At 34.3% G+C, this 15,535-nt stretch overlaps 1 protein-coding gene across 2 annotated transcripts in view; it reads right to left on the bottom strand.

Annotated features, from left to right (window-relative positions):
• Positions 1-463: 463 nt before the first annotated feature.
• The window catches only part of UHRF1BP1L (UHRF1 binding protein 1 like), an 80,193-nt gene continuing 65,121 nt past the window's right edge, over positions 464-15,535 (bottom strand). For both annotated transcript variants that reach the window (XM_043880874.1, XM_043880875.1), the window contains 4 exons: positions 11,532-11,785; positions 11,107-11,215; positions 6,039-6,232; positions 464-4,229 (listed from right to left, as the gene is read on the bottom strand). In XM_043880874.1, coding sequence (XP_043736809.1) covers positions 4,095-4,229; positions 6,039-6,232; positions 11,107-11,215; positions 11,532-11,785 — 692 coding nt within the window. In that variant the 3' untranslated portion in view covers positions 464-4,094. The remainder of the gene's footprint in view (positions 4,230-6,038; positions 6,233-11,106; positions 11,216-11,531; positions 11,786-15,535) is intronic.

Genomic DNA, 15,535 nt, shown 5'->3' with positions numbered 1-15,535 from the left:
GGTCAAATGAGACTGTTCCTACCTTAAGAAATAAGGCACAACTGATCTTAGGTAACAATTTCTAAAAACTGAAAACTATTTCAGCCACTACTCTTTTGGCCTTACTTCCATTCTGTTTAGCTAACAGGACTGGCAGATCTCAACAGCCACAACACCATAGGCTACAATCAAAGCCAAGTGACATCCTGGCACTGGCAGCTGTATGAAGTGATGATGCGCTAATTTTCAGTTCTGTGATGATTTGTGATAAATTAAGTAGAATTTCAAATACTCAAAACTCAGAAGGGCGTAAAAGAGCAAATTTCTCCATTCTCCATCTTTTTTCTTCTCTATGGACACAAGGAGTCTGCCACTTTTAATAACTACCACCTCCTACTCTTATGCCTAATGTTTCCTCTCCCCTCAATCCAACTGAGAGGAAGAACTCAATACCTGAAAAACATCCTCGATACCTCATCCATTATTTTATTATTTCAACAAGTTTATTGAGAACGACCACGTGCAGGGCACTGCATGAGGGACAAAGAATACAAAGCTGAACAACGACACAAACACACAATTCCTGTCTGCATGGAGTTTACAGTCTAGAGCGTCTACGTCAACCAAACAAATGCATATAAAGTTACAAAGGTGTTCAACATTAAGTAGAGGTCACATGATAATGCAATTTTTTTCTTACTCTGAAAAAAATTAGGGAATGCTTCCCTGAGGAAGTGATGAATGAGCTGAGATCTGAAAGACAAATAGTAGTTAACTAAGTGATGAAGGTATTAAAAAAAGAAGAGAAGAGCATGAACAAAGGTTCCTTTGGTGGAAGAAGCGCTTTAATTCTCACCAATTTCAGATATTTAAAGTGCAATAAGAGCCAAATACAAAGTAAGTGAAACAAGGAGCTCAATGAACCTAAGAAGTAGTAGTAACTAACCTCTCTTAAATGCTTTTAAGGTGATGTGCCAGTCACTGCTTTAATGTTTTTGAGATACTCACTCTTTCAATGTTCAGAATTATAAACAGCAGCCCTAATAACTGATCTCATAGGTAACATAAAATATTTTTGTTTCCATCTAGGGTTAGGTGAGTTACCTTGACTAAAACTGCACTTAAAAAAAAAGAGAGAGAACTCTGCCTGCAGTATAAAAATGAATCAGAAAGGTCAGAGTAACTTAGGAAGACCAATTAGGAGGCTACCGAAGTAACTACAGGCAAAGAATGCTAATGTTAGCTTAGATTAGAAAGGTGGTAAATGAAGAGAAGTAGACAAATTTACTAGGTAAAATGAAAGGATGTGGTAATGAATTGATTGGGGGGGCTGGTTAAAGAGAGGAAGTTCTAGGTTACTAACTTGGGAACCACTATGATGGTGGAACCTTAGATTGGATACATTAATAAAAACAAAGAGGAATATTTAACCCTTGTATTGACAAGTACTGAATAAAAATAACTACAATAAAAACCCAAAAGAAGTTTCTGATTAATTTTGTCACATATATTTGCCTGCAATCATATAAAGCTATTCTTACATGGCTTAAATAATGTTTCATTACAACTAGTGTCACATGGTGATCTTTTGAACTCTATAATGAGAAAAGATAAAAATACAATACCAAGAATATGTTTTTTGCATATATGAAATTTAAAAGAAAAACACTAATATAATTTTCTTCCCCTGATTACTAACATCTCTGCTAGGGATTTAGCAAAGACAAGGCAACTTTAATTTTAATTTATGGTCATTTTAAAACTCTGATAAGTTTATTACAGGTTGATTCTTATATTTCTCATACAGCAAAAAAGATTGAGACTAACTTAAACAAAATTCTCCCCTTATTTTTCAAGTAGTTTTTATATACACACACATCTTTTAAAAGCATTATATTCATCTTAAAAAGATAAATGACCAATAAGTGATTCCTTTCCCTACCTCTGGAAAAATATGTGAAATAAGGAATAAGGTAAAATAAAAACATATAATTGGGATTTCAGTGAAAAGAGCAGGTTATTAATTGTGATTTCAGTCAAGTCATTTGTTCTTTCTGAGCCATAAGATCTTTATTAAACTTTTAAAATGTAAATGACACCTACCTCCCAGGCTTGTTGTGGGAATTATACAATGTTTTTGGAAATGATTTATGAATTTTAAATCTCTATAAAAATAGTAATCACTATAAATTTTTAAAAATCTAACAAAGCATATAGAATATTCAGCTTCATATTAATTATTATCTCTACTGTTTATATGATTTTCTTGAGATGGCCAAATAAATTGAAAATAAGAAAAACATTCAGGATCTATAACAGTAAGTAATTATAATACATCATAAATTTAAAGTTCACATGGAGCAAATATGTCAAATCTGAAAAACACTGCAAGTTCTAGAGAAGTTCATGTACCATCAATCCTGCTTTTCTATAATAGAGACTGCTTTTGTTGAATATATACCTGTAGATCAAAAGTACTCTACTAAGGATATAAACTATACATTCAAAATATTTAATTAGACCTTTGCTTTTAATCTAAAACTATACAACAGTCTTAGATTAAAATGGTTTAACATGATTTCTAAAATACTCTGAGGTAAAATAATAACAATTTAACTTGTTCTTTGCTATATCCTTAGCTCCCAAAGCATGGCCTGTATTTTTAAACAATGTTAAAGAAAATGGACATTAAAGAGAAAAAAAAAAAAGCCAGTACCATTTTCAATAAAATCTAAAATCACTCTCACTTAACATAAAATGAAACATGTTTCCAAGTATTTAGATACAGGGATGGCTATATAAGTCATGCCGAACAAGCAAAGCACCATGAAGTACCCTAATGTGGCTGAAAACCTGAACATTTTCAAGTAACTTAAATAAAGAGCAGTACAGCTGTTTCAGTTCTATCTTGAATATATTTATGTTTAAGAATATGAATTTTAAAATAGACCCCACTTAGTTTAATTCTACCAGAAATATATTTTAAATTGTTAAAAGCCTCTGTTTCTTAAATACTCATAAACTTTTATTTCATAATGCATGATTGAGACTCTCTCTCATGTTGGTTTCAACCTTAACAATCCCTAGAAAACAGAATTCAAAATTTACCAGTTATTCTTATTTCAATATATAAGTTAATCAAAACTAGCACTATAAATTTGACATGTGCAAACAACCACCTGTTAAGATACTGTAGGAATGGTATGAAATCATTTTATGTATGTGAAAAGAAAGTTCTCTGAAAACATTCCCCTCCTTAAATAGAGGAAAGATGAAGATAAAGAATAATATAAATAGTATTAATTAAAATTCTTATAGTTACAAATGCTGCCAAATTTAGCAGGATAGTTAAATTACTCTTTGACTTCTAACAATACATGTTTAAAGGAATGTACAAGTAATGTTTTTTAAATCAGTTGGCCATATACGCTAGTGCTTTGCTTTTTCACAGTTTGTGCTTTTTATTTTAACATTTGTGCCATCTTCTTTGTTGAAAACTATAGCTTCAACTTATACAGCTTACCCATCACTTAAAATGATTCTTTTTCACATTTTAAAGTTACCGCCTGTGTTCCGTAGGGTGATGATTTTCCAGAATTTTCAAACCCAGCAATTAGATAATTTATTAATTTGATTGGACTGTTTTTTTACAGTAACAGATGTAGCTTTAAGTACATAATTTTAGTAATACTTAAAATGTAAGCCTCCTTTTATTTTACATTAGCCCTAAAAGCATCTGAATCTCTAAATAATAGCAAATTATTAATAAAGTGATAAATAAATTCAGCAATCTGTGAGAACACAATAGATTTTCATTTTTCTTTTTAAAAAAGTCTATAATGTAATATCAAAATTAGGAAATGACATGAGGCATAGAATTATCTTAACAGTAAGCACTGACTTCCCCTATATCACACCAGTTTAAAAGAGGGTTAAACCCTAAAACACAAAACAACCAACAGATTGTAATGCCTGTACCTAGTATTTTCTAAACTGGTTTTGGAATAGTCACCACTTCATCACATTCTATTTCATTTTATTGTCTTTTCATGAAAAGGAAAGTTTCCCATTAATTGGTAACATCACATTATAAATATAACCTCCACACTCCAAAGCTATAACTTGAGTTTCTGGCTGCCACTCCTGATATTCAACTGATGGAGAAGAGCATCTTTTTCTAAGTGAGCCTCTGCAAGAGCCGTTTTAGCTTTAGCCAATTCTTGTTTAAGTGATTCATTCTCTTCCATGAGCTGAAATGATAAATTTGGAAAAATAAGAAAATGTAACCATTTTCAGGAAATACAGACTATTTATACAGTATCTAAAAGTGCAACCCACAAGTCAGCAACATTATCCAATGCTAGTGAGGGTGCACTTAAGCTGAAAATTGCTCTGAGAAGTTATTAGGAAACACAAACCAAGAACTCACAAATGTCTGTATGTTTTGACCCAGCAATTTAAAACACAAATTAACTCCTAAGTTCCAAATCTAATAGTGATTTTGTTTAATTTCAATTTCCCTTAAGATGCTGCTAACCTCACTCCTCCTTGCTAAGCCTCTCTCCTCTTTCACCTTTTATGTCACAGAAATTTCTTGTTTATCCCGCTCTACCTATGGACTTTTCATCTTTCCCTCTGATGCTTAAGAACTCTTTAAATTTTTTGCATTCTATTAAAATCCATAATTGGCTGTCTTCTCTTATCACTTGAGTCACTCTCTTAGATGTTCTCTTCTACTCCTGCGGCTCCAACAATTATGTATAGTCTGATATAGGGCAAGCCTCTCTTGAGCTCCAGACCCACATTCTGAAGATCTCACTGGACATTTTCATCTAGATGTCAATAGATCTTCTCTCATTAAGACTCAGTTCAATCCTCTTAGAACCATTCCCTAATCCCTAATCAGGAAAATGTGATAAAATGTTCTCCACAGGAAAAAGTATTCACACAGATACATTAAAATATATGCATTAAACTTCAAAGAGTTCTCAGATTTCTTGTAGCTGCAGCTTAAGAATGCCTGCCTCACAGACCAAATTTTACCATACTTCCCTAAACTCTAGTCCATATAACACATGTATGCTGTGACTACTGTTTACACACTTCTACTTTCCCATTCAATTTTGAGTTTCTCAATAGATAGGGAGTGGTATTCTCTTCCAATTCTATATCCTTAGCTTAAAGCTGACATCTAACAAATCCTGCTAAATAGATGAATAAACTCTTTCTGTAGTTTCATCATAGAGGATTAAAATTCTGCTGGATAGAATTATATAACAGCAAAAAATAAGAAGCAGCTCAAATATTAACAAATATTAAGCTGTGACTATACTTCAATAAATATAAAATAAAATAGACGAAGCATACGCAGCAATATGAAAAACATTCGTTAAACAACGTTAAGCAAAAAGTACAGTATAAATAAGTGTGAAAGTGTTAGTCCATCAGTCGTATCAGACTCTGCGACCCCATGGACTATAGCCCGCCAGGCTCCTCTATCCATGGAGCTCTCCAGGCAAGAATACTGCAGTGGGTTGTTATTTCCTTCTCCAGGGGATCTTCCCAACCCAGGGATTAAACCTGGGTCTCCCCCACTGCACGCAGATTCTCTACCGTCTGAGTCACCAGGGAAGCCCCACAGTATATATACTAGGATAGCAACTGTTTAGAAAAATTATGGAAAGAGACTGAGAGGAAAAATCTAAAAAAATCCTTATAGCACTATAGGAGGTTACAATCTGTCAGAGCTGTTTTAAAATATTTTTCCAAAGTTCTGAAATATTACAATACTTTTGTAACTTAAAAATAAGACATCAAGATGTACATATCCTCCAGTTAGCCTTCGCAGATGCCAGAAATGGCACTCTCCCACTTTCCCTCCTTTATCTCCTATTAGACAACATCTGCGAAGGCTGGGAATGGCCACACCTTGCTCGACACTATATCAACTAACTGCCTAGTACATAACAAGCACTCAACAGTGATTTAAACAAGTAAATAAATAATGCCTAATAATTATGTTAATTGCTGGACTGAGTATGAACTAGGTCTCCCATTACCTGTTCCCTAGTAAAGTCAAAGGAGCACTCGGGAAAGCTGGCTGACTGCGAAGGCCAAGGAGCTCCTGGGCTCGTCTGAGTGGCTTGAGTGACACTGTGATGTTTCTTCAGATCGCACTCTCCACTGGTGAGCAGCATGGAATCACTTTTGACACTTTCTTTCAAATCATTTCTAGTGTTAAGCATCTGAGAATCTAATCAAACAAATAAAATATTCAGATAACATTTCTAAATACTTGATAAATCTTAAGTTCTCTTGTGAAAACCTTATTTAAAATGAGTATGTCATATAGTATGAAGACACTATTATGAAACAAAAAACAATGAAGTCAAATAAAGAAAAACCTCATTCATGGGAGAGATTAACAAACCCCAAATCAAAAGCTCATCTGTTGAAAAGAAGAATAAAATTGAAAAAAACCTTAGTTATATAGACCAAAAAATAAAAGATATAAAAAGAAAAAAATTACTAGAATCAGAAATGAAAGAAGGGACATTACTATTGTCCCTTTCACAGAAATAAAAATAATTATATAGGAATACTGTGAAGAATTGTATACCAATAAATTAGATAACTTAGATGAGGTAGAAAAACTTCTACACAGACACAAACTACCCAAACAGACTCAATAAGAAACAGACTAAATCAGTAATCAAAAACAAAACAAAAAACTATTCACAGAAAAGCCCAGGCCCAGATATGGCTTCAACAGTGAATTATACCAAACATTAAAAGAATTAATACCAAATCTTTACAAACTCTTCCAAAAAATAGAAGAGGAGGAGCATTTTTCAACTCACTCTATAAAACCAGTATTACCCTGATTCAAAAAAAAAAAAGTAAACTAAAATCAATATACTTATACAAATGAATATAAAAACCCTCAATAAACATTAGCAAACTGAACCCAGCAATATAATAAAAATAATTATAGGTCATGGCCAGGTGAGATTTACCCCAGAAGTGCAAGATTGATTTAACATTCAAGAAATAAATTAATGTAGTACATCACATCAACAAAACAGAATAAAACAAAAGCCACATGGTCATTTCAATAGATGCAGAAAGAAATTTTTGACAAAATCCAGTACTTTCTCATGATAAAAAGAGCAAACCAGGAATAGAAGTTCCTCAATCTGTTAAAGGAAATTTTCAAAAGTTCCACAGCTAATATCACACTTAATGGTAAAAGACCGGATGTCTTTCCCCTAATATTGAGAATAAGACAAGGACGTTTGCTCTCAATACTTTTACTCGACACTGTCCCAGAGGTCCCAGGCAAGGTAATTAGGCAAGAAAAGGAAATAAAAGGCATCCAGGTTAGCAAGGAAGAAGTAAAACTATCTCCATTCACAGATGACATGATCTTGTACATAGGAAAAAAAAAAATTGAGAATCCACTAAAAACTTGCAGAGCTAAAGAACAAGCTTAGCAAATCTGCAGGATATATGATCAATATACAAAAATCAATTGTTTTTCTAAGCACTTGCAATGAATAATTCAAAATTAAGAAAACAGTTCCATTTAAAATGTTATCCAAAAGATGAAATATTTTTACAAATCAACATTTTTTTCTAACTTTTTGGATCACAGAGAGTCAGAGCATTTAGGCTGCAAGTGAACAGAAGCCCGAGTCAAACTTGTTTTTAAACAAGGAAACGTATTTGTTTCCATAATAGCAGAGTCAAAGTGACGGTGCTTCAGGTATGGACAGACATTGGAATTCATCTGATGTTCCCAGGAGTGCCATTTTAGGACCCTGACTCTATCTACTTCTCAGATCCCCTTCTCTCTTCTGTGTTAGTCCCGTCATATGATGGCAAAGGTAACCTCTGGTGACCAAACAAGGAAGTTTTACGCCTGCGACCCCTTTGTGCTCAGTGTCATTTTCAATTCACACACAGAAGACTCAGAATGCTTAGTTCACAGTCCATTCATGTTATCGTTCAGTGTCCCAAGGGCTGAAATCTTCTGACTGGCCCACCTGGGTCCCTTCCCCACTTTAGTGATAGGGTCATATGATAGTCAGGTTCAACAAAAACCACACTGAACTGTCATGACGGAGAGGGAGTTCATCAAACCAAATCATATTAAGAAGACAGCACAGTAATATCTGTTCAACATAATTTTTCCCCTTAAAAACATTCCCAGAAGGTGTCAGCTAGGTCAAAGAACAAAAATACTTTTTAAAGCTTTTGTTCATATTGCCAAATTACCTTTCATTATGACTCTAATAATTTTACCCCAATTTTTTATGTATCAAAATAGTTTTATCTACATGGGTAAATGTCACTGAATTGAGTTTTGGTCTGTTCTTGAAGTCTCAACTCAGAAACTACTTGTTACAATATTGTCCTGTACTGATTATGTTTTTAGTAATATTAGTTAGAAAAAATACACAAGAACTGTTATACTGGGTCAGACTAGCATACCATTCAGCTTGGTAGAGACTGTAAGGGAAATCCTAAAATACTACGCCATGGAAAAGTCAAATCCTCTACTCTTTCAAACTCAAAAAACTAGTAACACCCCTAAAATTTGACTTGATTATGAGTTTATCATATACTTTTGGCTTTCAAACTCAGAAGAGCAAGACCCTTCTTTTAAATGAAATGTGATATAGAATGCTAATATAAAGTAAAAACAAAACACACAAAAAAGCTGTTACATAGACTGTAGCGAGGAAAACAGGGTCCAGAGCCCATTCTATTTAGCTTATGTATCTCACCACTCACAGGATCCTAAGAATAATGAAAAACCACTGACCAAAACAACTCTCAAATCCATTTTATTTCAAACATTGGGAGGTGAAATGAGGAGAGAAAAGGGGAGGGGAGAGAAAGAAGAGAAGAGGAAGAAATATGGAAAGAGGAAAAAAAATGAGATGGAGAAAAAGGGAGGAGAGATTTAGAGAGTGGAGAAGAAAGAACGAGCATGGGGAAAAAAGAGAGGGAGGCAGATGTAACTGGAGATAAAAAGGGAGAGTTAACTGTGACTGTTTCTGTTCTGCACATCCACTCACTTGTAGTACCATTTAGGTTCCACATGTAAGTTAAATCAGATAGTATTTCTTTTTCTCTGACTTACTTCACTAAGGTTAATATTCTCCAAGTCCATCCATGTGGCTGCAGATAGCAAAATTCATTCATGGGTATCTGAAATCACCTGTTTGCTAAATTCAAATTTATACTTACATATATATATGTGTGTGTATATATAGATATTGGATTGACTAAAAAGTTCATTCAGGTTTTTCCATAACATCTTACACACAGAGAGAGAGAGAGAGAGGTATGTTAAAGTTTCTCTATGACAGTAGTATCTCGATATGCTATGATTCCATTTCTCTTTATTTCAAACAGCTTTCTTTTATACATTTTCAGTTATGCTGTTACATGGATATATACATTTCTTATGACTACGCTACGTTTTGGGAGATCTTTTATCAATATAAAATTTCTCTCTGAGGTCAATGACTTTAACAGGCACCTCACAAAAGAAAATAAACAGATGGCAAATCAGCATATGAAAAGATGCTGTACATAATCTGTCATCAGGGAAATGCAAATCAAAACAACAGCATACCACTACACACCTATTTAGAATGGCCAAAATACAGAACATTGACAACACCAAATGTAAACACAGACACAGAGCAACAAGAATTCTCATTTACTGCTGGTGAGAATGTAAAATGGTACAGTCACTTTCTTCCAAAACTAAACATACTCTTGACCATGAGACCCAGCAATCACACTCCTTTGTATTTAGCCATAAGGTGCTGAAAACTTATGTCCACACAATTCTTTACAGCAATTTTATTCTGATTGCCAAAATAAGGAAGCAACCAAGATGTCCTACAGTAGGTGAAATAAATTGTTCTACATCAGACAATGGAATATTATTCAGCAGTAAGAGGAAATGAGCTAGTGAGGCTCAAAAAGACATGGAGAAACCTTAAATCATCTTACTCAGTAAAAGAAGCCAATCTGAGAAGGCAATATACCGTATGACTCAGATCTGACTCTGGGTGTCTCTTGAAGGCAGAGCTGATAAGATTTTAGGTAACCTATTATTTTTTACTTCAAAGAGGAGGTTTTTAATTTTTAATGATTTCTAAGTAGTTATTTTCCATAAAAGCTTGTTCCTGTTTTGAGTTCAAAATCCTATCATCTCTCTGAGGATATTAATTATATTTCTTTAAAAGCCTCAACTTTTCTTCAGTACTCTGAAGTACTAAAACACTTTGTTTTGCTTTCTTACAAGATAAGACTTGAAGTTTGGAGATCTTAAAGCATCTGGGACCAACAGCCATAGAGCAAGCCGATCTTCTCACACCGAAGCTATCTTTGCCTGAGCTTTTATCAGTAATGACGCTGCCATTTTGATCTTTTTTGGTCTGACTTCTATATTTGCTGTAGCTGTTCCCCAACTCCAGAGAGGAAGACTCTTCAATCAAGAGTTCCCCACAAACTGATTCCACCTCAGCAATAGTTCTCTCATGGTTTCTGGCTACAGAGTTTTCTAGTTTGCCGTTTTTCAGTCCCTCACATTTCACCCTCAATTAATAAAGTGAAACTTAGAACACCTAAGTCTACCAACTCAAGCTCTTTCCACACTACGTCATAAGACATAGTCCTGACATTAGAGACCCAAAATCCTATTAGGACGGAGATACAAAAGTTAAGCAGAACTAAATACACAGCAATATACTATAAAGTAACTAATGTATGGCAAATCAGTACTCAAGAATTTTAAGAAGTCACATTAGGATATGTGGAAGGGTTCACTGAAAAGTAGAAGCGTGAATTAACCCAGGAAGGATTTCATTCAAAACACATTTGTAGAATAGATACTAAATCAATTGTAGATGTGTTATTTCTGAGGTAGAGGTTCATACATGGATGATATTTTATCACAAGGTACTAAGGGTCCCTCAATCATCTACTACTACATATGTACATAAATATAAAATAGTATATAAAAAGTATGAGTTCAAAAAATAATCAGCATGTAAATAATTTCAAATTTCAGTAGGTGTTCACTTAAACTGTTTTTGTATATACCTCTGATATGAAAAGAGCCATCATCATTTCTCTCTACCACAAGATGATCAATATGAACAGTCACAGGAGCTGGTTCAAGGGATATTGTACTACTACGAGGACTGTCATCCTACGGGAAAGAGAAATAGTATTGGCATGTTGCTGTTGAAGTAAAAGATAAAATCAATCATTTTCAATTAATCATTTTCTTAAATACTACTTCTGCCAAAAATATTTTTAATGAGTTAGAAATATATCTTTAATATGCTTTAGTTGATACAGTGAGAAAACTGCTCATTCTATTTTGATATTTTCTAATCTCTAAGAAGAATCTCTATACCATCACCACAAGGACCAACAAGTTCATATTGTTAGGCATGAATTGAAGTCCAGTAGGTTAAATGAACATTTATAAAATGAAAATATAAAAATATTTGTTAACATACTTTTAAATTTATTTTTGTGTTAGAAACTTGTATTTTCATTGGCATCACTGTTGCGACTGTTTCATCTTCCAAAAAATGTTGAATATTCATAAGAGAAGACACAAGAAACTCAGTGCTAAAGTTGTCTATATGGCATTGCAGAAATCCATTCTTTTCTGCAAGCAAAGAGTGTATTACAGCACCAGGCCCACTTTCAAATCTCAGAGTAATCTCAGGAGAGGATTTAGAATGAACTACAGCTTTATGATCCGAACCTATGAAAAAAGAACAAATAAAAATTGTAACTTTATATTACAACTCAAAAGTCACTCTCAATTATTTGTCATTAAGAGGCCACTGTCACTTTGAATAGCATTAAAGCAATAATAGATTAAAATTTTAATATGTATTTTTAATTTAAATTATATTTACAGTTCACATGTAACACATGGCTTCCCAGGTCACTGAGTGCTAAAGACTCCGCCTGCCAATGCAGGAGCCATAGGAGATGAGAGTTAGATCCCTGGAAGGGATCAAGAAGATCCCCTGGAAAAGAACATGGCAACCCCTACCAACATTCTTGCTGGGATAATTCCATGAACAGAGGAGTCTGGCAGGTTACAGTCCATTTGGGTTGCAAAGAGTTGGACATAACTGAGTAATATAACACATATTCAACCCTAGTTTCCCTAATTTCCATTTTTATAGACAATCTTCTACTGCAATAATGCTGTCTATATTTTTTATTTGTTTGTAAATACAAAACATACAAAAACATGCCACAGTATAAATCTGACATGATTCACAACTCAGGTATTTTGAGTGTGTTTGAGTGTGTACATATCTATACATTTATAATATAACAGACAACTGCTATGAAGAAATAGTCATGGCATTTAAAGTGATCCAAACCACTTTTCAAGAAGTGATAAAAGTCTGAAGTTTTGTTTGTTCTTTATTAAAATTGAGCCCTTAAATAACTGGAAAGAAAAATAGAGAAGACCTCATTAAAATGTTACTGTTGAATTATAATCTTAAAACTACAATTATACCAAAGGAAATACAGATATGTTTATGTTTATATTTATATTTACTTATGCCTTGCCCTTTTTCCCAAAAAGAATTTGAGGTGGTTTACAGAGCTATAAGGACTCAAGTTCAAAAAGCGCTGTTTACAAGCATCACCCTCAATGGTGAAAAATTGAAGGCATTTCCCCTGAAATCAGGAACAAGACAAGGGTGTCCACTCTCACCACTACTATTCAACATAGTGTTGGAAGTTCTGGCCACAGCAATCAGAGCAGAAAAAGAAGTAAAAGGAATCCAGATAGGAAAAGAAGAAGTAAAACTCTCACTGTTTGCAGATGACATGATCCTCTACATAGAAAACCCTAAAGACTCTACCAGAAAATTACTAGAGCTAATCAACGAATATAGTAAAGTTGCAGGATATAAAATTAACACACAGAAATCCCTTGCATTCCTATATACTAACAATGAAAAAACAGAAAGAGAAATTAAGGAAACAATACCATTCACCATTGCAACAAAAAGAATAAAATACTTAGGAGTATATCTACCTAAAGAAACAAAAGACCTATACATAGAAAACTATAAAACACTGATGAAAGAAATCAAACAGGACACAAACAGATGGAGAAACATACCGTGTTCATGGATTGGAAGAATCAATATTGTCAAAATGGCTATTCTACCCAAAGCAATCTATAGATTCAATGCAATCCCTATCAAGCTACCAACGGTATTTTTCACAGAACTAGAACAAATAATTTCACAATTTGTATGGAAATACAAAAAACCTCGAATAACCAAAGTAATCTTGAGAAAGAAGAATGGAACTGGAGGAATCAACCTGCCTGACTTCAGGCTCTACTACAAAGCCACAGTCATCAAGACAGTATGGTACTGGCACAAAGACAGAAATATAGATCAATGGAACAGAATAGAAAGCCCAGAGATAAATCCACGAACCTATGGACACCTTATCTTTGACAAAGGAGGCAAGGATATACAATGGAAAAAAGACAACCTCTTTAACAAGTGGTGCTGGGAAAACTGGCCAACCACTTGTAAAAGAATGAAACTAGAACACTTTCTAACACCATACACAAAAATAAACTCAAAATGGATTAAAGATCTAAATGTAAGACCAGAAACTATAAAACTCCTAGAGGAGAACATAGGCAAAACACTCTCCGACATAAATCACAGCAAGATCCTCTATGACCCACCTCCCAGAATATTGGAAATAAAAGCAAAACTAAACAAATGGGACCTAATGAAACTTAAAAGCTTTTGCACAACAGAGGAAACTATAAGTAAGGTGAAAAGACAGCCCTCAGATTGGGAGAAAATAATAGCAAATGAAGAAACAGACAAAGGATTAATCTCAAAAATATACAAGCAACTCCTGCAGCTCAATTCCAGAAAAATAAATGACCCAATCAAAAAATGGGCCAAAGAACTAAACAGACATTTCTCCAAAGAAGACATACAGATGGCTAACAAACACATGAAAAGATGGTCAACATCACTCATTATTAGAGAAATGCAAATCAAAACCACAATGAGGTATCATTACACGCCAGTCAGGATGGCTGCTATCCAAAAGTCTACAAGCAATAAATGCTGGAGAGGGTGTGGAGAAAAGGGAACCCTCTTACACTGTTGGTGGGAATGCAAACTAGTACAGCCGCTATGGAAAACAGTGTGGAGATTTCTTAAAAAACTGGAAATAGAACTGCCATATGACCCAGCAATCCCACTTCTGGGCATACACAATGAGGAAACCAGATCTGAAAGAGACACGTGCACCCCAATGTTCATTGCAGCACTGTTTATAATAGCCAGGACATGGAAGCAACCTAGATGCCCATCAGCAGATGAATGGATAAGGAAGCTGTGGTACATATACACCATGGAATATTACTCAGCCGTTAAAAAGAATTCATTTGAATCGGTCCTAATGAGATGGATGAAACTGGAGCCCATTATACAGAGTGAAGTAAGCCAGAAAGATAAAGATCATTACAGCATACTAACACATATATATGGAATTTAGAAAGATGGTAATGATAACCCTATATGCAAAACAGAAAAAGAGACACAGAAATACAGAACAGACTTTTGAACTCTGTGGGAGAAGGTGAGGGTGGGATATTTCAAAAGAACAGCATGTATACTATCTATGGTGAAACAGATCACCAGCCCAGGTGGGATGCATGAGACAAGTGCTTGGGCCTGGTGCACTGGGAAGACCCAGAGGAATCGGGTGGAGAGGGAGGTGGGAGGGGGGATCGGGATGGGGAATACGTGTAAATCTATGGCTGATTCATATCAATGTATGACAAAACCCACTGAAATGTTGTGAAGTAATTAGCCTCCAACTAATAAAAAAAAAAAAAAGTTCTGTTTAATTTCAATAAAGCACCCATAGAATAGCTTTATTTACTTATTTTTTTCCATAGAATAGCTTTAAAAATAAAAGTTCGTAGTGGAACTTCTTAAGAGAATTGGCCCTCATGGTAAGTAAATATTTTTCTTTATTTTACATTATCCAGCTCCAAAAAGAATAAGAGGCACCAGGCACGTGGCACCATCAGAATTAAAAATAAGCAGGGAACGGAAAAGTAAGACAGGTAGTAAGGCTGTTAACTCAAAATACGTGATCTAAATTTCTGTGCCAAAGGTAGACCAAAAACAGCTTTCTAATAGCAAAGGGAAAATACAATCAGTTTCACAATTCATACAACCCATGAGAGAAAAACAAACTGTTCTGGAAAGGTGAAACTATTTCATTTATTGAGATTATCTGTCCCATGGACCCTTATAAGAAGGACCCACTAATGAAATTCATGATGAAAAGATGTTTATTTTCCCTCAGTATGTATGTGAATACTTTAGTCTTACAGAAGTCAAATGTATACATATTTATGAAAGGGAGAAGGGTGCGAGAAATTAAAGATATGTATATCTATGCACCAAGGATAGATCTCCTTACACAA

Source organism: Cervus elaphus, chromosome 22, assembly GCF_910594005.1.
Source record: "Cervus elaphus chromosome 22, mCerEla1.1, whole genome shotgun sequence".
In the NCBI taxonomy this organism is placed as follows: Eukaryota; Metazoa; Chordata; class Mammalia; order Artiodactyla; family Cervidae; genus Cervus; species Cervus elaphus.
This window is presented reverse-complemented; position numbering and strand designations above follow the sequence as displayed.